The following is a 25730-nucleotide window of genomic DNA, read 5'->3' as shown; positions in this document are numbered from 1 at the left end:
CCTCTTCGCCCCCTTCATGGGGAGAGGCGTCCCCGTGCTCCTTCTGCCTTTCCAGCCCAAGCTTTTGCCTGCTCTGGGTGCAGATTTCTGATTTATTTTGTTCTTGCGCACAGCAAAATGTTGGCATTGTAAATTCGGGGGGTGTATCTCTCCAAGACATCCGCGAGGGAATCTTTTATTCATAAGAAATATATTTATTTTTTTTTTTTCCTCCAAACCAAAAATCTGTCTGCAGCAAGATAATGTGATTTGCTGTAAACGCTGTGAAGGATCTCAGATTTGCTGTGAAGGATCTCAATTAAAAACCTGATGGAACATCTATTAAAAAAACAACCCTTCTGACTGAGAGCAGCGTTGCACCGAAAGGATGGTGAGGTTAATTTCTGGGTCGTGAATGAGGAATCCTCCCCAGTATTGCAAGCTGGCTGCCAAATCCTCATCCCTTCTGGAGCAGTTGTGGTTCAGGTGCACATGGAGAGGTCATCAGGGCCACCTCAGGGTGCCAGTAGGTGCTCTCCAGAGGCCTGCCTGGTTTAGGGACGATTTTTCCTCCTCGCTTTTGGCTGTCGGTGGCCCTCGGGGCTGCAGGACACCCCTTTTCTCCTTGGGAGGGGAGGAGAGCTGGGAATTGCCATTTCTCCAGCCGAGAGGCAGACAGCGAAACGCACTTCTGGGTGGGTGAGGGGTCCGTGCTGGGCTTCTTTCAGCAGCACAGGGGAATCCTGAGCGATCCGGAGTCCAAGCCGAGGTGGAGGAACCACATTTCCCTTCCTCGTGCGCGCAGGAAACTCAAACGGTTGCTTTTATTTTTCAATTAGGGGCAAATGTTGCTCTTTGCGCTGTTTCACAAAACGAGGCTCTTTTGATCGCTTACAGGGTGTGTTGCAGCTGTTGGCTTTGGCGATTCCGTGTGCTTTGAGTTCCAGGGAACAGAAAATGCTTCGGCACTGGGGGGATTTTTAACGCTCCCTACCTGTGAATCGTCCCCGGTGTTACTCTGATAGCTCAGAGCCTCCCGTGTGTCCTGCCCGCCTGCAATTGAGTCAGGGCCGCGTGGTTTTGCTCTTTCTTTCAGTATTCAAACACCACAAGCCTGAGCCGAGCCCCTTGTGCTCCGTTTCCCATCACCGTTTTGCCCTTTCTCCCTCGTAGGAAGGGGAAGGGGACGGATTTGATTTCCCCCTCCCTGCGAGCGTGGCTAAACATCAGCTAAAGGTCTGGGAGGCTGCACGGCGCTGGGTAAATGCTGAGTGCTATTAATAATAACCTGCCCCTTCTGCTAATGTGCTCCCCTCCGGTGCCGAGGTCTTTTATTATTGGTATTACTGTGGCTGTTGTGACACGGGGTGCGGGGAAGCCGAGGCTGCTCCACGCGGGCTGCGGGTGGCTGGCGCTTGATGTCCAACCCTAGGAACATCTCCCGGCCCCGTGCGGGCTCATCCTCGCCACCCCGGAGAAGCCAGGGCTTTTAGGGCAGCCTTTTGGGGCCGGCCTCGCCTCGCCGCCTCTCCCGCTCCCCGTCTTTCATCCTGGCTGCTCCCTCCTTGGAGATTTCACCACGCTCCTGAAAATCGGAGGGGGCAGGAGGAGCGGAGGTGTGGGGCGGGCGCCCGGCTGAAAGGGTTACTGCGAAGCGCAAACAAAAACACGATGCAAATGAGCTGCCTGCAACAGGTAGCCTTAATCAGATGCTGTCAGATGAATTCAGCATCTCTCCGATTGTCGCCTGCGCTAGCCTCCCGTTCGGAAGCCCTCATCTGCTCCAGATGTGGTTTAATTTACTGCGACTTGGCTAATTACTGTAATTAAGGATTAATTACTGTTAATTACTTTCACATAAACTCAACGCCAGTCAAAGAGCGGAGCCTTATGAAGCCTGCCACGGCAGCGAACACAAGCGCGGCAGCCTGGGTGGGCCCGGCGGCTCGGCGGCGCGCTCGGGCGCTGCTACCCGGCCCCGGCCCTCGCCCCCCGGGGTCGCCCCCGTCGAGCCTCCCGGGGCCAGCGGGGCTTTCGTGGCGGGGCTCCAGATGGCAGCCACCGAGCCGGCCGCCGTTACCATCCTTCATGCTGAGACGGAGCGGGGATTCGTCGTGCGAGCCCTCGTTATGCAGGGGAGGTGAGCGGCGGCTCCGGCGGGCGCCCCCGCAGCCCCCTCCCGCCTCCCCGGCCCTTTCTGCTCCCCTTCCTCGACCTGCGAGGCACAAATTGTTGTGCTTCCCCCCCCCTCGTCCGACGTCACGCATGCAAAGAGGTGCTTCAGCAAGCAGGGGAAGATCGTCCCTGTAGCTAAGGGAACGGGAGCCGGGAAAACCTGCAGCGGGTACGAGGAGGAGCGTGAAAATGATGAATGCAGGGTGCGGGAGGCAATATTTCCCCTCAACGGCTGCGCCAAGCAGGGGTCTGCTGCCCTGCTCCCGCCTGCGCCGTTAGACTCCTTCTATATTGGCTTTATATAGTTGTAAAAGTCCTGGGGCTTTTTCCAGCCTTGCCATCGTGCCGGGCGCGTCCGAGTTCCTCCTCGTCCCGGCGGGGCGCTGCCACGCGTGCGGGCACGGAGGGGAGACACCGATGGGCAGGGGACGAGGTGCGGTGACAGCGTGGGCAGCAGCCCGTGCCGTGCTCTTTCCTCGCCCGTGCCCACGCCGGGGGGCACGGCCGGCACCGGCGCAGCGAGCGGGGGGCTCGGCGTCGCGGCCGCGCGCGTGTAATATGAAGGCAGGATGCGGAGAGAAAAATAGGAATGATTAGACGGGTATTGTTCTATTAGATCTCTGCCTGCTTGCTATTGTGTCTCAGCATTTGAAGATGAAACATATTCATTTAGCTCCCAGGATGAATGGTTTTAATAAGGGGAGCAAGATGAGGTGGGGTAGTCCTGATGACTTCAGAGACCCATCAAGTCTCCCCCTAAGGCCATTTCGGTGATGACATGGGCCGCACGACCATTAACACTGCAATCAGGACAAGTTTTCTGTGTCCCTGCGAATCCTTCAGCCGGGAAGAGCGTGTTTTGGAGCCCAGGAGAAGATGTGTATCAGCAGTAATCAGATTGAGCCTGCGGGGAGGGGAGCGGAGCGGGCGAAGCGCGGGCTCTCCGGGTGCATCTCCCGGGGGAGGCAGCGGCGGGGGCGAGCGCCGGGCTCCCCAGCAGATGCCAGGCAGTGCCCACCTCACTGCCACCTTCTCCGTGTCCCCAAACCCGGCTCGTGTCACCCCACGCAGGGACAGGGCCTCGTTACGCTGCGCTCGTTAGTCATTTCAGAGAGACCCAGACCCGCTGCCTCTCTCTGCCTTCCCACCCAGCCCTGGCTGCTTCATTACGATCTGCCTCCAGGCTCGCCGTGGCCTGCTTAAGCCTGGAATCATTATAATTACCCTGATTAGGAGCATCTCTGGGGGCAGGGACAGGGGACACCACGTCGCTGCCCGCGTCCGCGTGCCCTGGCCGAGCTGGTTGGCAGCTGGGGGTGCGTGGGGGCAGCGAGCGAGGCGAGGAAGGCAGCCGGCGCTCTGCCTGTCAGCTCCGCTCACCCTGGCTGTCAGGCACGGGGACGTGGAGGGCCTCATTGCTTTAATTGACACCTTCCCCTCGCGTCCCACGCTCGGCCGTCCCAGGCTCCTTCCTGCTCTCCTCTCCTTTCTTTGCTCCGGGAGGAAGCGCGGGGAGGTCCGGCCCCGGCACCCCTGGAGTAGGGGCTGGGGGAGAGGGAGGGTGCTGTGCACGGCACGTCCCGGGGAGAGATGGCCGTATGATGATGGGGAGGGAGAAGTGGGGAGCTTTTGGGGTGAAGGGCTGGAGCAGGCTGCTTCCAGGAGCATGGCTGGCATCCCTTGGATGCCACTTCTGGGGGTGCTGGTGCTCCTCACCACTTTGGGCATCCCACGCGGGTTTCCTTGCTCCTGCCCTTCTCCAGGGCGCTGCAGAAATGCCTCGTGTCAGCTCTGGGGTAATCTCTGCCCGTGGAAGGACAGTAGCCCTAAAACCCCAAAGATTTCTGGTCATGCCGTGCTGGTTCAGAGCTCTCTCTGTGTGCTGGTCACCGAGGGCTGGCTGCTGTGCGGAGCACGTGGGGGCCTTTTGGAGCGCACCGGGGAGGGCGAATGGTCCTCGGTGCCATCCAGACACCCCAGCGAGGCTCTGCTCCGTGCGGGGAAAGGAGCAGCCCTTGAAACACCAGGACTCAAACGCCGGCGGGATGTCTCCTTTGTGCACCGAGGCGAGGTGTCCGGGGAGGTCACGGTGGTCAAATGCGTTTCGTGAACCGAGTCGCTCCCGGCCTTCAACCCCGGCGGCGGGGAAGAGATCTCCCATTGACTCTGCCCTCTTTGTTATGGATTTATTTTAAAGTTTGCCCCTTTGATGTCTGACTTCGCAGCCCGGATGATGCCAAGAGGCTCGGAGCGGCCCGTGTAATTAGCCCAGAAAATGCCGCTTTCATGTGGGATGGGGGGGGGACCCGAGCGGGGCTGGGGAGGGGGGGGATGGATTTCCAAGGGCTTTGTTCTGCTGCGGGGAAATGTCGTTTGGGGTTTGGTGGGTTTCCACAGAGCTCTTCTCACCCTTCCCTTTCTCTCCTACTGTGGGGAGGAGCTCGGCGTTCTGGCAGTGAAAGCACACATGGCAAGCTGCTGCCCTGCGGGAGGTGGGCCGTGCCTTTCTGCTCCGTGTTTTCGGGTCCGTGCGGAGCAGCCCGGGCTCTGGCACAAGGGCTCGCAGCGTCACGCTCCAGCCACCCCAGGGGACGAGGCGAACAACCCAGATTCTTGTGGCACGGCTCCCCGTGGCTACCATTTTTTCCTTTTTTTTTTCCCCTAAAAACCACGCGGGGCAGGGCACCGCTCTCATCCAAGCCCCGTTGGTCTCAGCCTCCAGATGTTGCGCACACACCCCAAGGGGCAGCAGCCCCGTGGCGCCCACCGGCACAATGCCCAGACACGGGGCAGGCAGGACAACGGGACCAGGTGCCAGGAGGCAGAGCTCTGTGACTTCGGGTTTAGGTTTTCCTTCCTCCCGTGGAAGCAGACATGGGTTTTCCACTCGGCTGCCCTGAAGCAGAGCGCAGTGGGGACAGCGGCACGGGGCTTTCCAGGGAAGCAGTTCCCATTCCCACTCGTTGGGAATGGGAATTGGGAGCAGCAATGAGGGGTCAGAGACGCCCCTGCGGGAAAGGCAGAGATGTGCTCTTGCCCTGGGAGGTGGATGGGTTGGCAAACTGCGTTTTGGGATCCCGGAGACTTGGCTTGGAATAATTTCTGTATCAAACTGATGGCAGTGCGGGGTGCCCCAGTCCTCCTGGCGGGGCAGGATCTGCCTGCCCTGAGAGAAGCAGGAGGCAGAGAGCACTTTGGGGTTGGAACGGTGAACGTGGCGGGGATTTTTTTGTGTTTTGCTATTTCTCCAGTAGGACTTTGACAAAAACAAAACAAAACCCAACCCACCCAACAAAACCGAAGCCAACAGGTGCTTACATTTTTCCCCAAACCAGCGCCAAGGCACAGAGCGAGCTGCAGCGTACGTGGGCAGCGGTTTTACCTCCTCCGTTCCTCCTCTTTCCCACCTACCTTTCGACAAGAAGCCTCGTGCCATCTTTCAGCGTGCGAGGCACCTGTGTCCCCCTGGCTGCCATTCACTCAGCTTTTGTTTGGGGGCTGAACGGAGGCGGCGAGCCCCTCGTTATCCGCGGGGCGTGGGTTATCCGCGGGGCGTGGGTTATCCGTGGGGTGTGGGTTATCCGCGGCGCCGCCGCTCGTGGAGAGCGCGCTAATGAGCGTGCTGGAGAGCGGGGAGAGCGGATCGTTGCTGGTGATGATCTGGCTCCTGTCAAAATAACGTGTTATTTTGACGCTTGCTTTGTCTTTGCTCGCGGAGCAGCGCGAAGGTAGTTTCTTAGCAACAAAACCGGGTTCTCAAACAACACCGGTGAAAAACAACCCCCCGGAAACACGGCGCCCGGGGGGAAGAGGAAGGATGGAGAGCGCTCTCCTGCACCTCCCCTGGGCACAGAAATGAGGTGGAGATCACCTTCCTTGGGCACGTAGATGAGATGGAGGACGCCTCCCCGGCACGGCGCTTGCCCACCGTGATGGGGCCGTGCCAAGCCCTGGAGCGGGGAGGTGGAGCTGTGCCCTCCATCCCTTCCTCGGGTGGGTAAACTGAGGCAGCCTGGGGGCAAACGGGGGCCTGGGGGTGACCTGGGAGGCTCTGAGCTCTCCTGCGGGGACACGGCGAGCTGCCCCAGCCAGGCTCAGATGGGTCCCAGAAGGAGGGCGGGAGGGAGCTGCCTGCAAACGATTTGGCAAAGGTTTTCCTGCTCCGTGTGGAGCGTCTCTCCTTTGAAGCCGGCGCTGGGGCTGGTGTCTGTGCTGACGTTGGAGTCCATGAGAGCAAACGGCTCCTCCAGCCAAGTATCTGCCAGGCTGTGTCGGGAGAACTTTTATCATTTCTGTCACAGACATCACAACTCGCTTGTCTTACCATACATCTTCCTAAATGTGACAGAATATTCAGCTGTTATTAATTGAATACTCTCTAATTTAACTGCTTAGCAGGAGGAAGAGCGACTGGTTTGTTTCAGCGGGGAGAGCTGAGGGTTCGGGGTGCGGAGGGGTGTTTTGGGGGACAAAACGGGGCTTTTGGACCAGGCACCCCCCTTAGTATAGGAGATGGCTGAGAAATACCCCCTTGCACGAGCCTGAGCCTGCCAGGGAAGGGCTTTGATGACCCAGGCAGGTGGCAAAGCCCAGTCTGGAGGTGTCAAGGACCTCGCTGCCTCCCCACCTGCAGCTGCTGAGCTGCTGGAAGCGAAGCTCAGCCTAAATACAAACCCTCCTCTTCCTCATGCCGTGGGGCCACTGAGGAGCTGCACCTCCAGCTCCAGCAAAAGGCTGCTGGAAACCAACCTGCTGCACCCCCGATCCCGCAAGCGAGCGTGGCTTTCCCACCTCAGACACACCATGAGAGACATCAGAAGGCATCAACGAGGTTTGGAGCCTGGGAATTTTGGCTGTGGGTATAGGGGAAGGCTGCGGAGCCCCTGTGCCACCCCGCACAGCAGCACCGGTGGCGAGGGACCGGCCACCCCTGCCCCGTGCCCGCCGGCCGCTTGCACGCGCGTGTGCTCGTGTCGCCGCGCCGCTCGCCGTGGAAAGTTCAAAGCCAGAGCCGAGTTTATTGTTTCTATCCCGTTTATTTTATGTATAGTTTTACACTTTATTATATGCTGTGACATCTTAAATGGAGCCTGTCACTCCATCTTGACTACTGCTAGGGGCTACAGCCACTTACTGTGTCAGGCTTTTCGGCAGCCCTGATTAACGATATCAAAACGAATGGATCCCAGCACAGGCACGGGCACGGAAATCAAGGGGGCGATTTGCATATTCAAATTGTGTATGGCATCAAAAGGGTGCAGCTAATGCAGCTATTGCACCCATGCACCCCACGGATGCAAACGCACGCGGCCACGCGTCCCCGTGCACGGACCCATACGTATTGTTAACGCTCCCGCAGACACACGTGCATTTATTGGCATCCTCAGCCGAAGGGAAAAAAGCTCTCGCCCTTTTTTCCCTGCGTATTTTCATCTCCCAGGGCAATATATCAATTAGGATAGCTAAATGGAATAATTTTTTATTTTTTTTTCTTCTTGCGAGCCTGTTGGGATGTGTTGCAGAATTACCCATGCAAACGCTTTTCTTTTTTTTTTTTTTTTTTTTTTCCCTGAAAGTAGCATTTTGTTAGGTTAATTCATGCACTGGAAAAACAAACTTTCTGTTCTTCCAGTCCAATCTCCACTTACAAGTCAGGTTTTTGTAACCCTGTCATTAAAATGCGAGGTAGCCTACAGTAATTTGAATATTTCATTCTGCCGGCTGCTAATGCACTCTGCATTACAGATGGTACTTGCTCCATCCTTCTGGACTGGGTTCAATTATAAATGAAAGTAGGGAGCTGAGATTTGTCTTTTTGTCTCTGCTTAGTTGGAATAACACAATAAAGCTTGATGGGGAGGAATTCCTCAAGCTGCCTCCTTACCTTTCTCCTCTTTCGAGGCGAGCCTGGAGTATTTGGGTTGGCGGCGGCGGGGTTTGTCGCCGTTTCTTTGTGCCTCGGAGGGGTTGCATCCCCTTTTGGGGGGCTCCTGCTTCAGCCCCTCTTTGTTTTTTGCATGGGGTGGTGCTGGGGGACCTGCCTTAAGCACCGTGGGGACGGGAAGGAGGACGCTGCGGGGCTCCTCCATCTCCAACCATCTCCTCCCTCTGCTTGAGGACGTGTTTTTGTGTCCCTCCCCAAACCCAGCCCGGGGTGCCAACCATTCCCCTAGCTGGAGGAGCGATGGATCCGCGAGGCAGCCCTCCTCCAGCCCCGGGCTCTTCCCAAAGCCCCCGGTAATGACAGGGCCCCTGGAGAACCAAAGCAAACATTTACCTCTGCTTCGTGATTAACAAAAGGGGGGGTAGCAAATCCCTAGCCCAGCTGCACGGCGGCTCTATTACATACAGATGCCTTTTGCGAGCTCCTTCCTCGGCCCTGAACGGTAAAAGCAATATTGCCGAGGGAGTCAGAGGAGGTGAGGGCAGGGCTTTCAATTTGGTTTTACATTTACAAGGACCAGATGGCCCGCTGGAGATGATCTTTGATCTGGGACGCAGCCGGAGTTTGTCGAAGATTTTTGCTCCCCTTTTTTTTTTTTTTTTTTCATCTCCTGCCTCTTTATGGCGTGGGCCTCTCTCGCGGGAGGCTGGGGCTGAAGGAGCAGGGGGGCTGTGTGTCCAGCACCCCATCCCTCGCCTTTCCAGCCTTGGTGTCAGCCCTGCTCTGCCCAAAAGCCTTCAGAAAGGATGGGCTTTGTGGTGAAATCTCCAAGCTGGGCTGTCATCAGCCCCTCCTTGGCCCTCCTGCTTGATCTCTCATGTTTCTGCCCTTTGCCTGTCCTGTAAAAAAGGTCCTCTGGCCCTCCTGCTGTGCCCCCTTGATTTTGGGGTGGCCTGGGGCTCCGTGGGTAGGGCCACACAAACCCGGATCCCGTTACGCCACTGCCCCGCGGCACGGAAATTTGTGTCAACAAGATCTTGCACGGAATATAATTAAACACACACAGACGCCTCGACACAGAAATGCCATTAATTGATCCTTTTTAATTATTTCCCTCCATTTTCTCTGGTCTCTCCCACCCTTTGAGGCGCGTGGAGGTGGACGGCCTCCTTCTTTCTCCCTTTCCTCCCCCCCCTCGCCTTGCCAGCAAAGGCCAATTTTGGGTTTCTTTCTTCCCCCACATGTTTTGAATGGAGCTGAAGCGAACGCAGCTGATCCTATTTCACAAGCGCTTGGACTCTTGCAGCACTCTCCCTCCTGTCCAAACAGATCGTTTACAGAAGGGGCCTCTATTTAAAAAAAGGAACTGAACGTTCAGAGCTGTTTTCTGGCCCTAAAACGCTGCCGACCGGCTGTTGCCTTTCAGAGAACCGGGCTTTGTCTGGCACGTTGGGCTCTGACGCCGGGCACGGTGGCACGAGGAGCCGAGCATCGCGCAAAGCGCCTGCTCCTTTGTGTGCCCGAGGTCGCTGAGTCCCAGCAAAACGGGGCTGTTGGAGCAGCAGGTCGGATCCTACGTTGTCAGTGTGGGTTTGGGGCACAAGTAGGGGCTGTGTGTTGTCTGTCCCTGTTCCCTGCTGTGTCCCCAGGGGCGTCGTGTGGCGCAGCTTGCAGCAGCAGGGACGGTGGTCAGGCACCCCGACCACCTACCCAACGCCGACCTAAATACCTGGCCATACAAGCCATGCATCTCAAAATTGTGTGTTGTAGCTCTGTTAGCTTGATGGACCCCCCCCCAAGGCTTTGAAAATGTGGTTAATTTCTTTAATTTTGGGGTTTTGAATTGCCTGGAGCCGTGACATGGGGAGGGATGGTTCCTCTGAACCAGAGACCCCGGTCTCCTGGGGAAGAGCAGTGCCCAGCCTCCATAGGGCTGAGACTTTGGGCCAGGGATGGACTCCAAGGAGATGATCACCGATGGCAGGAGCCAGTGATCCACGTGTGCCTAGCGCTGTCTGTAACCTCCCCTTGGCCAGGGCAGGAGGATTCCTGCTGCGGATTTGCAGTCTCGTGTCCGTCCCCAGCTGCTGGTAAGGCCGTTTGTTTTGGTGGAAGAAAGAGAGGGAGGAAGATTTCCTGGCATTGCTTTGCTCTGGGACCTGCAGCTTTGGAAAACCTCTCCTGGACCGCACAAAATCCTGGATTTAACCTAGCCCACGGCAGGGCTTGGTGACGGGGCGGCAGCACTCAGCCGCGTGCTGGGCAGCAGGGACTCTGAATTGCTCTGCGAAGCCCAGACCCGAGCGGGGCATTGCCAGCTAGCAAGCACCGAGCCAGCTTTTCGTGGATGGAGTCTGAAGGAGCATCTTTCTGAAGGAGGATGGCAGGAGACGAGGCTCTGAGAGGCAGCCGCTGGGCTGGGGCTCCTGCCAGTCCTTTCACCTCTGACTTTCTTGCCCTGGCTGCTTTGTGCGTGGAGCAGCAGCGCAGCGTGGCCAGGGGAGATGACCTTTCCAGGAGGGGAGCGGGCTAGAAAAGCAGCTTCCTTCTGGGGAAAGCCTCTTCTTTGTTCCTCTCGGGTTTCAGGGCTTGGCCTGGGGCGCTCGAAATGGGACCCTTGTCCTCCGAGGGGCTCTGGAGGCCCCGGCTTCTCATTAGCAGATTCAGCTCATTCAAAGGACCCATTTCTTTTCAGCAAGGAGAATTCATATGCAAAGCACCGCACGGAGCAGGAGGCAGATCCCAGCCCAACTGGCGTTCAGAGGGTGTGTTTTTTTTTTTATGACTGGACCTGTCCTTGGAGCAATCCCGTCTTTTGTTTGCTGATTTCTTCCTGCAGGGTCTGGGGAATCCCGCGTCCACTCTGGGCTCTGGAAGCGTTTCCATGTGTGCACAGCACCATGTCCGAGCCCCTTGGGGTGGGGACGATGGCTTGCTCAGTCCCTCGGTGACAATTTGCTCTCCTGGTGCTGTGGAGAGGGGACTGGGGCCATCACCAGACCCCAGCAGAGGAAGGTGAGGTCCCACCACAGCAGGCACTGGGGGACCGAGGCAGAGCCTTGTGCTGAACCATTGGAATAGGAAATTCTGATTCTTTTGCCCCCATATCACAATCTAGGATTGGAAAAAATCCCAACTATGCTCCAAGAGGTGTGGGAAGAGGGCATGTGTACACGTTTTTGTTGCCCTCCTCTGCTTTGTTGCCTGTAATGCCAAGTTACCCTTACAGCCACCGGCCTTCCATCAAGGCAGATGCTCCCTCGAGCCAGCCAGCCCGTGGCCAGCAAGAAAGGTTTCTCCTTTTCCTCAGATCTACTTCTCGGCCTCGTTCTGCTCTGCTTTATCTCCTGTGGCTGCCGTTTGGAGCCACCAGGGGCCATCCCTGTGTCCTTCTGGCATGGGTTAGGGACGAGCCGCAGTAGGCCGCGTCGCCATGGATGGTCTCCCTGCTGCCGTGCGGTCGGTGCCACACGAGGATTTGGGACATACTCTGTGCAGACAGGGATTGATTACACTTCATGACAGCAACTCGAACCTGCTCATCCTGCCCTGGTCAGGAAGGGGGAGACTGAGATAAAGTGACTTCAGGCTTGTGAGCACACCAGGCTTGGCGGCCTGTGCCCAGCATTGCTCCTGCCTGTTTCAGCATCGCTCCTGGGGTCTGTAAGCACTTCCAGCCTGCTTGCTGTGGCTAAATGTCACTGCTCGGTGACCAGCTTGTGGTGCCTTCTCTTGGACTGGTGCAACTTAGGCACTTAAATGTGATCCGTGATGCTTTGATGGACCATTGTGTAGCAATAGCTGGGTATGTAGAGCGAGAGGATTCCCTACCCAGCTCGGTTGCTGGCCATGAGCTAAACCAGTCGACGTGGGGAAAAACTGGAAAGAAGAGCTCATACGTGTTCATTCTGCTTCCCAGGGAGTCACAGTGCTTGGGGAATCTGGGCTTCGGTAACTACCACAATACCGTGCCCTTTTTTTGTATGGAAAGGGCTATTTTAGGTCATTTTCCACTTTGGGGGGGATTTTATATTTTTTTTCCCCAACGTGTTTGTGATAATTTTCCAGACCTTTTTGAGGGTTGTGCTGCCAGCTCCTCGCTCGCTATGGCAACTGGTTTGGCATTTGGGGAGGGGCTGGGGGAAAACTTGTGCAGGCTGTTCCCCGGCGCGGTGCGATACATTTCTCCCTTCTGCAGCCTCCCGAAGTGATGGAGAGCTGCTCCTGGGAGATGAGAGACATTTTGGCATGCGCTAAGTTCCCCACACTCCAAAATTACAGTGTGAGGGTAATTCAGACTGCTTCGTGAATTTGGGTTGAATTCAGCAAATAATTTGGCCTCTTCCACCCCAGGAAGATGCAAAGTTGCCGTTTTCTAAAGCAGTTTGGTTCTCTCGAAGTTGACCCAACTTCTGATTAAAAAGAAAAAAAAACGGGGAGGAAAATGATGACATGAAATAGAAAGAGAAGATTTCTTTTTTGGTTCAGGGGATGTTTTTGAGCAGTCTGAATTTGCAAACTCCCCAGACTGGTGGTGGTTAGGAGGGTGCTGGGGTTGGTGCCTGTGCCCTGAGCATCTGATGCTCCTGCTGGCGGTCCAGGTCCTGCGTGGGACTTGTTGGCCACGGGTGGAACTGGCCTCAGGGCTAGATGAACCATTAATCTGACGTGACGTGGCTGCTCGTGGGTCACTGTGCAGCTGATGAGCACGTTTTCCTGCATCCCCAGCTCGTGATGGCGAGCACGGTGCGTGTTGCACAGCCGGCGACTTTGCCAAAGTGCCCTGCAGTGGTCAGTAGGTTTTCTGCTTGGGGTTAACCTGCTTTCTGACCCCTTGCTCTGTGGGAGTATGTATTTTTTCGCAATTGTGTGTGCTTTATGGGCTGAACGAATGCTTCTCCACCTTTAAAAGCCTCTCGCGCAAAATTGTTTAAGTGCTTTGTTTCCAAACAGCCCTGATGGACACAGCTGCGCTGGGAGAGGAGGTGGCTTCGCGATGGCCTGGAGTGGGTTTGCGGTGCTTGTTCCTACAAGCCTCTCTTCTTTTATTGCTGTTGGGATTTGTTGGTTTGCTTTATGGCTGTAGACTGCGAAAATTGGTGACAGAAACGGCCCATCAGTTTCACGGTACTCCTCCTCTCGCTGGGAAATAAATAAATAAGTAGGTGCACAAAAAGCCGTTTTGCCAGCTGAAATTTTCCATGCCTCATCTCACGGCAGCCTGTTTTGGAAAATCTGAGCAAAATCTGTTCATCCATTTGTAAGTTTTGGAAAGGTTGGAGAGAGGAGGGGAACTTTTATGTCAATTGTAAGGAAAAAAAAAAAAAAACAGCTCTCTTAATTCCCACTTCCTGCAAGGGTGCGTGCCTGTGTATTTGGAAATCCCAGCTTCCACTTGTGTTGGGAATTGGTATTTGTGTTTTGATGTTGATTTTCTCAGTTACTTGATGTAAATGTGGTGGACATACCCGACTGAGGCTTCAGATGCTGTGGTTACTTAACATTAAAGTTAAAGCCTTGCTTGCTCTCCAGCATGGGGACCCTTGCAGTGGTGGTTGGAAGGTGCAGCCCAGTTGGAAATGCTCAAGCATCCTCCACAAAGCTCCAGGAGTGTATTTATTCCAGGAGTGTATTTATTCCCTCCGAAGATAGGGTCTTTAAGGTGTTTAAATTGAAAATCCAAGTCAGTGGCTGCAGCAAGAACACAAAACTCGGCTTTGGTGGGTGCAGTCCCCAAATTTTGGTGGTGGAAAGGTTGTGCCTGGAGAGGGCTGCTCGTCCTTGCCATCATCCCTTCACATTGAGGAGGGCTCCTGTAGGATTCTTGCAGTGATTTTACAGGGGCCGAGACACGGAGTTACACACTGTGATGTCTCTCTCTACGTTGGCCAAGCCGTGGTGATGATTTCCACGCGTATTTGGAGCATGTGGTTGATGTGGGTGCGTTAGCTTTCGTTAGGTTTATGCCGGATTTCAAGCTTCGGGGCTGCCAAGTTGGGGAATTTGATATTTTCCTTTGTGTCTGGGGTTTGTTGTTGCATTGCGATGCAGAAGGCAAGCTGCAAATACACTTGAATACTGAAAAAAAAAAAACATGAATTTAGGAAGGTGAGCGGTCACAGGGGGCTTTTCTGCAACAGCAAAGTTTGGGAAGAGCAACTCAGGGAGTCGGCTGAGGAAGCAAACCCCAGTTGTCCTGTCGTGGGTGTGAAATGTGCACAGGAGCAGGAGACATCCAGCCACGAGCCCCTTACATGTGTTAAGCCCTCGCAATTTTAACTGTCCTCAAATATCAGGCAGACGGGAAGATCTTTGTGTCAGGTTCAGTGCTGTTGATCTTAAATGTTCGCAAACAGAATCAGGCTGCAGGGAATAATGGCTTAGAATAACATGCTTCATTCCTGGCTTTGTTAGCAGGGGCATTGGTTGGCATCGCGGCTGGCCCGCTGCTCGCTGGCTGTTGCTGCAGATCCGGAGGCTGAAAAGCGTTTCGTTAAGGAAAAGCAGTGAGCTCGTGTGAATCCTGACGCTGGGGCTCTGGGAACCCAAGCGAATGTTGTGAATGGTGCTTAAATTGCAGGAGGTAGGAAGCGTGTTGATGTTTAATACGCTGCTATGTGGGCACACGCCGGAGCTCCTGCGTTCCCGGTGGAGCTGTCGTGCCATCGCCCTACATACAGCACATCCCGGTCCAGGGAAGGATTCAGGAAAGACCTTTTTCATCCCAAAACGAGGGTGGGGTGCCTGTGCTTCGGCAGCGGATGCCTCGGTGGAGGAGGAGGCATCTCGCCTCATCCGTGCCTATGCAAGCGGACAGTGAGAGCAGGCAGCAGGGCTCCACAAGTGGCACTTCTGCTCCAGGCGCCTCCCGTTTCCCCGCGGGAAAGTCACGCAAAAGGCCAGCGCGCAGCCGAGGAGTCGCCGCTTCTCCCAAAACTCTGTCTCTGTTCCCCCCCCCGGTACATCTTAGGCACAGTGGAGGCAGGAAAGGAAACCCTTCTGAAAATCACAACCTAATTACTCCCATCTGCTCCGGCACGGCTTCCCATTTCTGCCTGCCAGGATGCTTGTCTCCGATGCTAAGTAGCACATTATTTTCGATAAGTTGCAATCATTTACTTGCAATCTCCTTCTCCTTTCACGTGTCCCCCTGGAAAGGCGATTCGGCAGGTTGGGAGTGGGCAGAACCTGCCACCAGGAGAGCAGCCCAGCTTGGGCACTCACTAAAAGCCCTCAGCAGGTTTCTCTTTGGGGTGGGATTGTTGTGGTGTGGAGGCTTTGGAAGTGGGGGAGAGCAGAGCTGCAGGGCTGAAGCTTTGGCCTTGGTGAGGAGAGGTCACTGCGTGCTTGGCTCCTGTGCCGAAAGCTCCGGTGGCTCCGTGCCGTTCCCATCCCGCGTCCCGGAATAGCAGGGCAGGCAGGGAGCCGGGAAATATTCTTGCTGGAGAGAGAGGAGGGAGCCCGGGAGCCATTTCTCAGCTGCTGGAAATACCCGAGGAGAAAACCTAGGGCTGACCCCCTGCACGGGACTCGGCGATACGTGCTGGTCGTGCGCCATGGGTCTCTCGGGGTCACCCTCACCCACGATGTGATACCTCCAAACCACTGCCTGGTTTTGGGGCTGCCCACCCTGCAGGGAGAGCAGGAGAAGGAGAACACGTCTCCGTGACCGTGGGGGTGCTGGTGGCCAGGCCATATGGCTGTGGTGGTCCCCAGCTGCTCCTGGTGCTGCTGTGGGTGCTGCTCACAGGGTGGCCGTGCTGGGTGCGCGGTGTTCCCCTCCGCGGCGAGCTGGGGAGCGTTCTGCAACAGTGCAAACGGGGACAAGGTGCGTGGTTTTGCTTTGATTTTAAAATACGTATGTATGTACATACCATTTGTGTGTGTGTGTGTGTACATACGTCTGTACAAAAACGCTTTTTGAGCCAGCGGGGGCCCTCAGCGAGGGCTGAGCACCCTCTAGCGGCATTTGCTGCGGCTCTCGGGGCTGCCAAGCCAGCAGGAAAGCGGCCAAGGACAGAAAGTCTTGCATGAATTTTCCTCCCCCAGCACCCCCCGCTTGCAGTCACTATCTCATTTTATTTTATTTTATTTTATTTTTTCCCCTCTCTTTAATCGGGAGCAGCAAATGGAGAGCGCTGCGTGCCAGGGCAGGGGCGAGCCAAGTGCCAGTGCTTGTGGTCCATCGGGAGCTGTGCTGGGGTGGCTCGGTGTGGCCACAAAATGTCCCTGTCCCCTCCGTGCTGAACGCTGCCTGCTTCTGATGGTCACCAGGGATGGAGATTTCCCTCCCGGCTGCCTCCCCCTTTCCAGGACAGCCAGCAGAAGCGGCATCTCCAAAACACATCCAGAGGAGCAGAGGGGAGGCGAGGAGGGACAAACGGGTCCCCTGCTGGGGCTGGGGGTGGCACCTCGGGGGCACCCTGGCAGGAGCAGCGTTCGAGCCGGGTGCAGCTCCGGGAAGATAAAAAAGGAGCTTTTAAATAATCATTTGGTCTGAGAGCAGCCTTCCAGGGATAAATAGGCAGCATCAGTTCTGCTTAGACACATTGCCCTTTTCATTTATTTACTCAGCGGCGTTATTCCGGCTGGCCAGCCAAACCTCTGTCAATTCCCCGTGGTCCCTGTCCCTGGTGGCGTTTTGGTGGCTGCTTTGGGGACGTGTCCCCGGAGAGTGCTGATGGTGCACGGGCACCAAAATTCGCCTGTGCTCCCCGCGAGTGCTTCGTGCCGCGCGGTACCAAGGCGCAGCGGCTACGCTGTGCTTTTCATCACCGAGCAGCTCTCCAAACATAAACTAATTAATCACTTGTGCCTACCTGTCAGGTCAATGATTCCTGAGATTTTTAATCTAAAAATATTTCCCTTTTGAAGTCCAGATGGACCTGTTTTGGCAACTCTGTTTTTTATTTGGTTGTTGTTTTTTTTTTTTTTAATTATTATTTTTTTTAACCTGTGTTGCTTCCCATTTGTATTTGGGCTTTTTGATGTGTTTTTGTTTAATGATTTATTTTTTTTAATGATTTATTTTTTTTTTAATGGAAGACTTAGTCTTGCCATGCGGAGGAGAGAGATGCTGGACCTGGCTGCTCTAAAATTGGCATCTGCATCCAGATCTGGCCCCGTGCTGCCATCCCCCTTTACATACACGATTATCCCTAGTGTGGAGTTATTTAGTATTAGTTCATTTTATTGGCAAATTTACTGTTGCTATTTCTTTTTCTTCCCTTTTTCCCCCTTCAACTTTCCCTCCTTTGTTGACAGTGAATGTTTTAATCACAAAAATGCCAATAAGTGTTAAGGTCTTGAAAACAGTGTTTTCAGAGGAGAGTGGGGCTTAAAAAAGCTCTTTAACCCTGCGTTATCCAAACCTCTCAACGGGACCTTTTACTTTGTGTGATTTTGCTGATAACTCTGTCCTTCTCCAGCTTGTTCCTGGTTGAGGAGGAACACACTCCTTGCTTGGCTCAATCTGGTTTTACTCCATATTGGCAACTGACTTCAGATGTATTTTGTAAAGGATGGTGAAAATCACTTGCTTTTGCTTCTGCTGAAGACTAGGGGGTCAGAGAAATGGATCGGACCCATCTCAGGTGTAAGCAGGCACAGCTTTATTAAAGTCCCCGCAACATCACCCCGCTGCGGGTGCGCATGTGAGGGATGTGCACGAGTTTACACAGTGCTTTGGGTCCTTGTGACGGATGAGACGGGGAAATACAACTCATTTCTCTCCGGAGATGTCTTTTTTGTTGGCTTGTCAAGGGTTTGTTTTATATTTTTGCAGATGCGCACACCTGTGGAAACCACAGGCCGTGCCTGTGTGTGCAAACACAGACCGCAGGCGTAACCCAAACGGCATTGCCACATGACAAAAACCCCAGGATTTCGTGTGTGCGCGTTGATGTATCAATACATATGGGTGTGAAAGCTTTCGTGTCATCTGTGCGGCGTGCCTCCCTCTTCTTCTTCGCCGCCAGCCGGGCTCCAGCCAGGCACCCGGCGCTCCGAGCGGTCGGGGTGCTCCCATGTCATTTTTACAGGGAGGCACTCAAAGGAGAATGACTTTTACTTGAAGCAATAATTGAAACAGCGAGGACAAAAAGGGGAGAAAAATTCTCTCCTTGGCAAGTCATTTTGTGAGGATTGATTTATTGTTGCCCCTTTTCTTAGCACGGCTTAGACTTCGCTGGAACGACCAGATTCTAAAAGAAGGCGTTTTCCAAATAGTGAAATTTATTCCATACTTTGTTTCTTTCTTTTTCCCTCCGGGGGCTAACAGCTCCTTGTGCTTTAGCCCTCTGATTTAACAAGAGGGAAACTGAGGCACGGGCAGCCCTGGGCCCTGCATTTCCTCCTGCTATTGGGGGCTGATGTGGATGGCGCAGGATCAGGCCATGCATGGCTGAGGTTTGGAGTAGAGCCTCTCAACGTGCCATCGTGCGCATGGATCAGGATGCGCTCCATGCCACTCGTTTGGGCAAATTTTGGTAAATCTCCTGTTGTTTCAGTTGGTGTGGGTGAGCTGAACCCAGCGGGGCTGCTTTTGTCCTTGCTGCCCCAGCAGGCACGACTCAGGCTCTTCCCTTTGTGTCTCCGTGCAGTGCTGAGCATCCGAGGAGCGCAGGAAGAGGAGCCCACGGACCCCCAGCTGATGCGGTTAGACAACATGCTGCTGGCCGAGGGGGTGGCGGGCCCCGAAAAAGGAGGAGGCTCGGCCGCCGCCGCCGCCGCCGCCGCGGCATCAGGAGGAGCCGGCTCTGACAACTCGGTGGAGCACTCCGATTACAGAGCCAAACTCTCCCAGATCCGGCAGATCTACCACACGGAGCTGGAGAAGTACGAGCAGGTAACAGGCTCATTCGTGGTGCGGGGCAAGGCTGGACTAGGGGTGCTGTGCGGGGACGTGGAGCCGATGCTGAGCTGGATGCGCGCAGCCTGGTTCGCTACTGACATCTATTGTTGGGAGTGTGCGGGCAAACACAAGCTGTTGCTTTGTGGTACAGCGAAAACGTGATTTTTTTAGGGTTGGGAGAACCCTTTCATATTTTATTTTGCACTGAGATGGGCCATGAAAATAGGCTCGGCATGTGTTCCCCCCCTTGGTTTTCAGTTTCACTCCTCCCTCACCATTTTGCCCCAAATCGGCCCTGTCAGAGGGGGACTCCTCTTCAAGGTGCTGGTTGTGGTGCAGGCAGTTTTCCAAGCACCCTAAAGCAAAGCTTGAGTCAAAACGTTTCTTGAGTATTTCTTCTGCCTCAAAAATTAATTTTCCAGAAGGAAAAAAAAAAAAAAAGTGTCTTTTTTCTTTTTTTTTTTTGTGGCAAATGATTCTTGGGGAAAAAAAAAAAAAAAAAAGAAGAAAAGAAAAACTATTTGGGTCATGAATGCAGCTATTAGTAACACTGACAATTGCATGAGAAGCTTTTGCAAGCCCAAGCTCCAAATCGCTTTCTTTCAAACGCTTCCAGATGTTGTGCAAACTTCTCCTCGCTGCCGCGCGCCTTGCCCTCGGGATGAATGTGGCTTCTCCCCGGAGGTTTGGGTTTATGGAGTGCGAGCAAGAAAGCATCCCCCCTTTCTGGGTGCACGGCCAGGGCCCTGCTGCCATGGTGGGGCCGAGGGCAGGCTCCGGGGTGAGGCCTGCACGGGCACAGCTGCTTCAGATCTGCTTCCCCAAGAGCAAGGCGGCCCCACAGCCCTCCTAGCCAGCTAACAGGGTGTTAGCGGAGCTAGGGGACGTGGCACCCCTTTATTTGTGCCCCCTCAGCAGGGCCTGGGCACGGTGTGCTATCAGGGTGACCTTTGTGGCTGTCCTCAGCCGCTGCTGCCTCTCCCTCGAGGCACGAACGTGGTGGCAGCAGCGTGGCACACGGGGACGGCTCGGCCATCTCACGGGGTACGGGTGGAGAGCACGTCACTGCTCATCCTTCAGGCCCAAAACGGGGGAGAGAGACCCCACGTCCTCTGGCATCCGAGCCCAAGGAGAGATACGGGAAGGGCAGAGCCAGGGAGGACTCAGCTGCAAGGGCACAGGCTCTGGGGAGGGCATCTCTGCTCCTTAGGTAGTTTTTTTTGGTTTTGTTGTTCTGATTTTGTATCTGCATTGGTTTTGCCCCCCAAATGGACCCTGATGCACCCACATCTCCCCAGCACCTTCCCCTGGCTCGTTCCTTCTCACAACCCATTTACAAAGTCATTTTTACCGCCAAGATGCTCCAGAAATGGGGCCGGGCCACAAAATCAATTTCTCCTTCCCCTTCCAGTCTCTCTTTCCCCACCGTGGGGTGGCAAATGGGGTTACTGTCCCCACAGCATCTGCCCATGTCCTGGGAGCACCTCAGGCCATCATTGTCCCAGTGCTGTTTTCAGCCTGGTTTTGGGGGCTTGGATCCCAGACTGGTTCTGGGAATTGGAGGATCCCGTTTTGCCCTTGAGGAGCTGGGGGAGAGAGCGATGAAGTTGCCTTCATCCAGCCCCCAAATCCCCCCCCCATCCTCACAACGTGGCATGGGGACAGCAAGAGCAGCCAGGCAGCACTCTGCCAGCAGCAAGCTAATTGGGCTTATTACCTGCTTGCCCTTACTTGTCAGGGCTCCTGCCTCACTCAGGCTTTAATTATTATCCTTATTTACTTCTCATCTGATGTGCTAAGAGCCTGGAGCAGGGCCGTGCCTCTGTGGGAAGCACGAGGGGCTCTGCAGGACGCGTGGTGCTGGGGCAGGAGGAGGAGGCACGAAGGGCTGAAAGGTTGGTGGCCCTCACATTCAGCTGGAGCTCCCCCAGGAAAATCATAAGGGCTGGGACTTCTTTATGGGTTCCAGAGCTTTATCAGCACCAGCTCCATCTGTGATCTCTGAGAGCAAAATATTGGCTCCTGCCTTTTGCTCTGGGTGCTCTGGGGGTCTCTTGGTCCCTCTGCGTGGCTGGTGAGAGCAGCTGCCCCTCGCTGTGGGTCTGCCCTAGCAAACCCTGGCCATCGAGGCCTCACCCTACATCTCCCTCCTTAGCTGCGTCGCCTCCGTGTTGTCCTTGACGCCGTCGAATGACCTTCCGATCCTGGGGTTTCTTTTGCTTTTCTTGCCCTCCCAGGCATGCAACGAGTTCACCACCCACGTGATGAACCTGCTGCGCGAGCAGAGCCGGACCCGGCCCATCTCGCCGAAGGAGATCGAGCGGATGGTGAGCATCATCCACCGCAAGTTCAGCTCCATCCAGATGCAGCTGAAGCAAAGCACGTGTGAAGCCGTCATGATCCTGCGCTCCCGATTTCTGGACGCACGGTAAGGTCGCTCGCCCAGACCTTTCTGCATGGCCACTGCGCCACCTTGGAGAGGTGTCTGAGCTTCGGGGGGGAATCGAGGAGGATTAGAAGGGTAGGGGCTCCCGATCTTGAGTCCCAGGGACTGTTTATCCTCTTTATCCTTTACTTTGGGGCTCAGCAAGGGAGGGGAGAGAAATACAAGACATTCAGCCCGTGTCATTCTTTCTCATTTTGATGTGACAAGGAAGTATCTACGGCTGCTTTCTCAGCACAGAGCTTTGCAGAGTAGCGCTGACATCTTCAGCCAGGGCAGCCAGGTGTCAGGAGTCACCTTCCCAGCTGTGGGAGCTGGGTGCCAGTGTTAAGAGACTTCTGCAGGCTGAAGGGTGCAGCAATAATTTGAAGAGACTTGCTTTGGAAGGTGCTGAGAGAGGAGTCACCTGCAAGGTGCAGATGAGAAGCTTCCTGGCCATGAGTCCCTTGCATCCAGGAGAGAGGGAAGGAGGGAGGGAAATGGAGAAAGTCGGAGCATCTAAAATTGCATTCCTGTTTCTGGACCCCGGCACTGATTTCCTTTCCTTTTCCTTCTGTTTCTCCTTCTTTCTTCACCCTAAGGCGGAAGAGACGAAACTTCAACAAGCAGGCTACGGAAATCCTGAATGAGTATTTCTATTCCCATCTCAGCAACCCTTACCCCAGTGAGGAAGCCAAAGAAGAGCTAGCCAAGAAATGCGGCATCACAGTCTCACAGGTGAGAGATCCCAGAAATACAGCAAAGGCTGCTGAAGGAAACCTTAACATGTCGAAGGAAACTCCAGACCTTCAGTGTGAAATAATGAATTACTAAATGGGTTTAGGGCAGGCTAGTGCAGTGGGTAGGAGAGTAGACAGCAGTCTTGGCAGGATGAAGCTGGGGATGGAGAAGGAAAGTCTGGGAGAGGACTTGGGAGGGATGCAGACTTAACACAGTGATGTCTGTGTATGTAGCCAAGGGGTTAACAGCACAGGAATTCAGCAAGAAGTGGTCTTCTCCTCAGGAAATCAGTGTTGGTTTGCAAGAGCTTATCTGAGCTGAAAGTCCCTTCTTTGAAGGCAGTAGGAAGAGTTGAGCAGAGTTTGCCTGATGAGGTTGAAGGAGCAAGGTCCCGGTGGGAAGGGTTGGGGTCAAACAGGCTGATGGTTGTGGTTTGTGCCCAAGGAGGGGGGGCTTCCCCAGGTCGTTTCTCTTTGTTGTTACTCTTGTGCTGCTGAACGTGACATCTCCCCAGCTTGCCTATCCTTCAAAGAAAGGCGGTTGATAAAGACAAATGGAATTATTTCCGTACATTTGAGGCAGCCACGTAGTTCCTGCAGTCTGTTCTGACCTGGGAGCTGCTGGGATCTGTGAGGGGAACAGTCAGTACTTGAATTGTTCGACTGTTCATTACTCAGGCCTGCCCTTCTTTATTTCTTCACTTTTTGGAGCAAGCTGAAGGACTGAGAGCCAGTAAATTGCCTCTGGTAGTCTTGTCCTCGTGTGAGCTTAGCACTCCCTCCAGGCTCCTGTTGCATTCCTCGTCTTGGGCCTCTTTCCAGCCCCAAGGCACATGCCTGTTCATCACTTGAGTAAACTGAAGACAGCAGTAGCATCTGGTGTCCTTGTGAGAGCATGTCTGCCTTCAGCAGGAGCAGCAGCATCCGAGGGTAGGTGTCGTCACTGCGTTGAATGCCTGCTGAGTGACTCCGACTGCATCCCCTGTGCCAGAAGACCCAAAGGTGGATTCTCCTCGGAGTTACCTGCGAGAGGCCGCACATATTGGCTCCAGGAAAGCTACAGCTGTCCTGATGCTTCCCCTCTCACTTTTAATTCATCTGTTCGCACTTACAACTTCTCCCTCGCGAAGAGAAAATGCCCAGGAGAAATGCTGTGCTTATCAGCTGCGTGGGGAGGCTGCGAAGGAGGACGTGGGCATTAGTGAGGAAGCTGGGCCGAGCAGGGGAACGGGGCTCCTGACAAGCAGTGTCTGCTCCTGTTGCCATTGAATATTCACTCCCAGATCTGGCTGGGGTGCTAATTTATTACTTTTTGCCACCCTGGGGTCTCTGCGTGTTATATTTCTTTTTCCTGCACTGCAGCACCACGGGATTGGGTGCGTGCAATTCAATAACAGGTAAATTGGCAGATGAAGCCAGCTCTCTATAGAAGTCACTGAGCACTCTGTAGGATCGTAGAATCATTTAGGTTGGAAAAGACCTCTGAGATCATCAAGTGCAACCATTTACCTGGCACTGCAGACAGAAAGCATCATAGGAATAAATCTTACAGGGTTCAGTTACTGACACTGCTCACCAGCAAGCAAGCGAGAAAGTCCTCAGAGTCCCACTAATTGGGTTGATCAGTTCGGAGTCCCAGCTCCAAGCAATCCCAGGCAGGGTGAAGGCCCTGTGGGACAGTTACAGCATCCTCTGGCATTTGTCTGTCTTCTTCATCCTGTTAAGCTTTCTAAAACAAGGTCAGTAGTGGCTGCAAGTTGATTTCTGCTTCGAGACCTGTACCCAGGAAGACATTCCCCTGCTTCTCCATGTCCAGTGTCATCAGAGAAGCTGAGAGCTGCATCCCAAACTCGAGGCTGAATCTTCCCCACCTCTCTGGAGTTGTTGACTGCGACGTAGCGGCCACAAATGAACAAGTTCAGCAGCAGCAGGGCCGATTTGGGTCTTGGGATGAGCCCCATGCTCCCCTCCAGCCTCACCCTGAAGGTGCTCCGTGCTCCCAGGCTAGCTCTCAGCTTGCTGAATCACAGAGAGCAGAGCTCAGCTGGATGAAAAGCATTCACTTCCAGCATTTTGCGCTGATTTAACTTGGATGGATCAAAAAGCAGAGCGTAGATGATATCAAGGCAATTTTGTGCATCTGCCAGGCCTCAGTAAATTCACTGAGTATTTTTCCTTCTCTAAAAGGAGGAGAAAACACAACTGGGAAGAGAGGGAGGAAGCACATAGCAGTGCTGTCCCTGTCAGAGGGATGCTGTGAAGAAGGCAAATACAAAGCACCAAAGAGAACCGTGCTCATTTTCAAATCCTGCAATTTCAGGACTTTCTCATTTTTTTTAAACCCATCTGATACTTTTGTGGGGTGGGTCTTGCAGTTCCCATAGAGGGTTCCCTGGATGGCAGTCCGGTCTGCAGAGGAACCAGGTGTATCTGCACAAACCTGGTGATCCCAGGAGGGTCCCACTGTCTTTCCAGGGTTTGGGATGGCACGCACAGGTAGAAGGTGCTCCCCCATGGCTAATCAAACTGGGGAAAAAAGAAGGTGATACACTGCTTAACCTGAACTAATCCTCATTCCTCACCCAGCCACGGTTTCCAGAGCAGAAACGTTAACGTCTTTGTCTTCTCTCAAACTCGCTCTAGGTATCAAACTGGTTTGGAAATAAGAGAATCCGGTACAAGAAGAACATAGGTAAATTTCAAGAGGAAGCCAATATTTATGCTGCCAAAACGGCTGTCACGGCTACCAATGTGTCAGCCCATGGAAGCCAGGCTAACTCACCCTCAACTCCCAATTCAGCTGGTTAGTTTTTGTTTTTTGTTTATTTTGGGTTGTTAGTGTTGTTTTTTTGTTTGTTTTCCCCCCCCTCCCTCTAATCACTCTCATTTTCTCCTTTGGGTTATTTCAGTTTTTGTTTTCTGGTTTCGGTTGGTTCATTTTTGTGGTCTTAAAAAAAAAAAAAAAAAAAAAAAAGAAAGAAAAAAAAAAGAGATGGGTTTGGTTTTGGGGTTTGTTTTGTGGGGGGCACTTTATTTTCATTGCATTGTTTTTTTTTCTTGGTTCCCCTTCTCTGTTCTGGTTTTTGTTCAAAAAGCAATGTGATCAGACCGTGTGAGTGACGGGGATGTCTTGGGTGTTACGTGCATGGACGGTAAACACAAAAGCAGAAAAATGATCTGAAAAAAAAACACAAATGGGATTGTCTGGGGGGAGGAAAAAAAAAAAAAGAAAGAAAATGTCCTTGTGTAATTGTTCTGTTTCAGTAGGGGCTGAAAGCATGAGTGGCCCTATGTAAGGAAGCCCAATATTTCTGGGATGTCGTCACTCATGCCATTTTGGGGGTTGTTTGGGTAAACTTTTATCCTTTGGTTTTCTTTCTGTTGTGGTTACCTTTGATTGCTTACATGACAATGTCTGGATCACCTGCAAGAGTGTGCTCTGTGTGAATTTTGTTTTCCCTTTGTGTCAGTACGACCCAGGGGAAATCCATGGCTCGCTTTGTTCCCTCCCCTTTCCCCCTTTCCTGCCCATTTGCTGTGGTTTCCATTCGTTTGTTTTGAGGGTCAAAGGCACAAAGCGCTTTGCCCAGATTTCAACTCCTCCGCTAGAGAACGATGATGCTCAGTCCGTCCGTGGTGCGTGCCACGAGGACGGCCGACCCCAAAACCCGACCCCAA

General features: G+C 54.0%; 1 protein-coding gene across 2 annotated transcripts in view; it reads left to right on the top strand.

The window, feature by feature from the left end:
• The window catches only part of PBX1 (PBX homeobox 1), a 111943-nt gene that overhangs the window by 67846 nt on the left and 18367 nt on the right, over window positions 1–25730 (top strand). For both annotated transcript variants that reach the window (XM_082765762.1, XM_082765763.1), the window contains exons 3-6: window positions 18640–18884; window positions 21128–21318; window positions 21915–22050; window positions 24696–24855. In XM_082765762.1, coding sequence (XP_082621888.1) covers window positions 18640–18884; window positions 21128–21318; window positions 21915–22050; window positions 24696–24855 — 732 coding nt within the window. The remainder of the gene's footprint in view (window positions 1–18639; window positions 18885–21127; window positions 21319–21914; window positions 22051–24695; window positions 24856–25730) is intronic.

This window comes from Aythya marila (assembly GCF_965140915.1).
Source record: "Aythya marila genome assembly, chromosome: 8".
NCBI classification, from domain to species: domain Eukaryota; kingdom Metazoa; phylum Chordata; class Aves; order Anseriformes; family Anatidae; genus Aythya; species Aythya marila.
The sequence above is the reverse complement of the archived record's forward strand: the minus strand, read 5'-3'. Positions and strand labels throughout refer to the sequence as shown.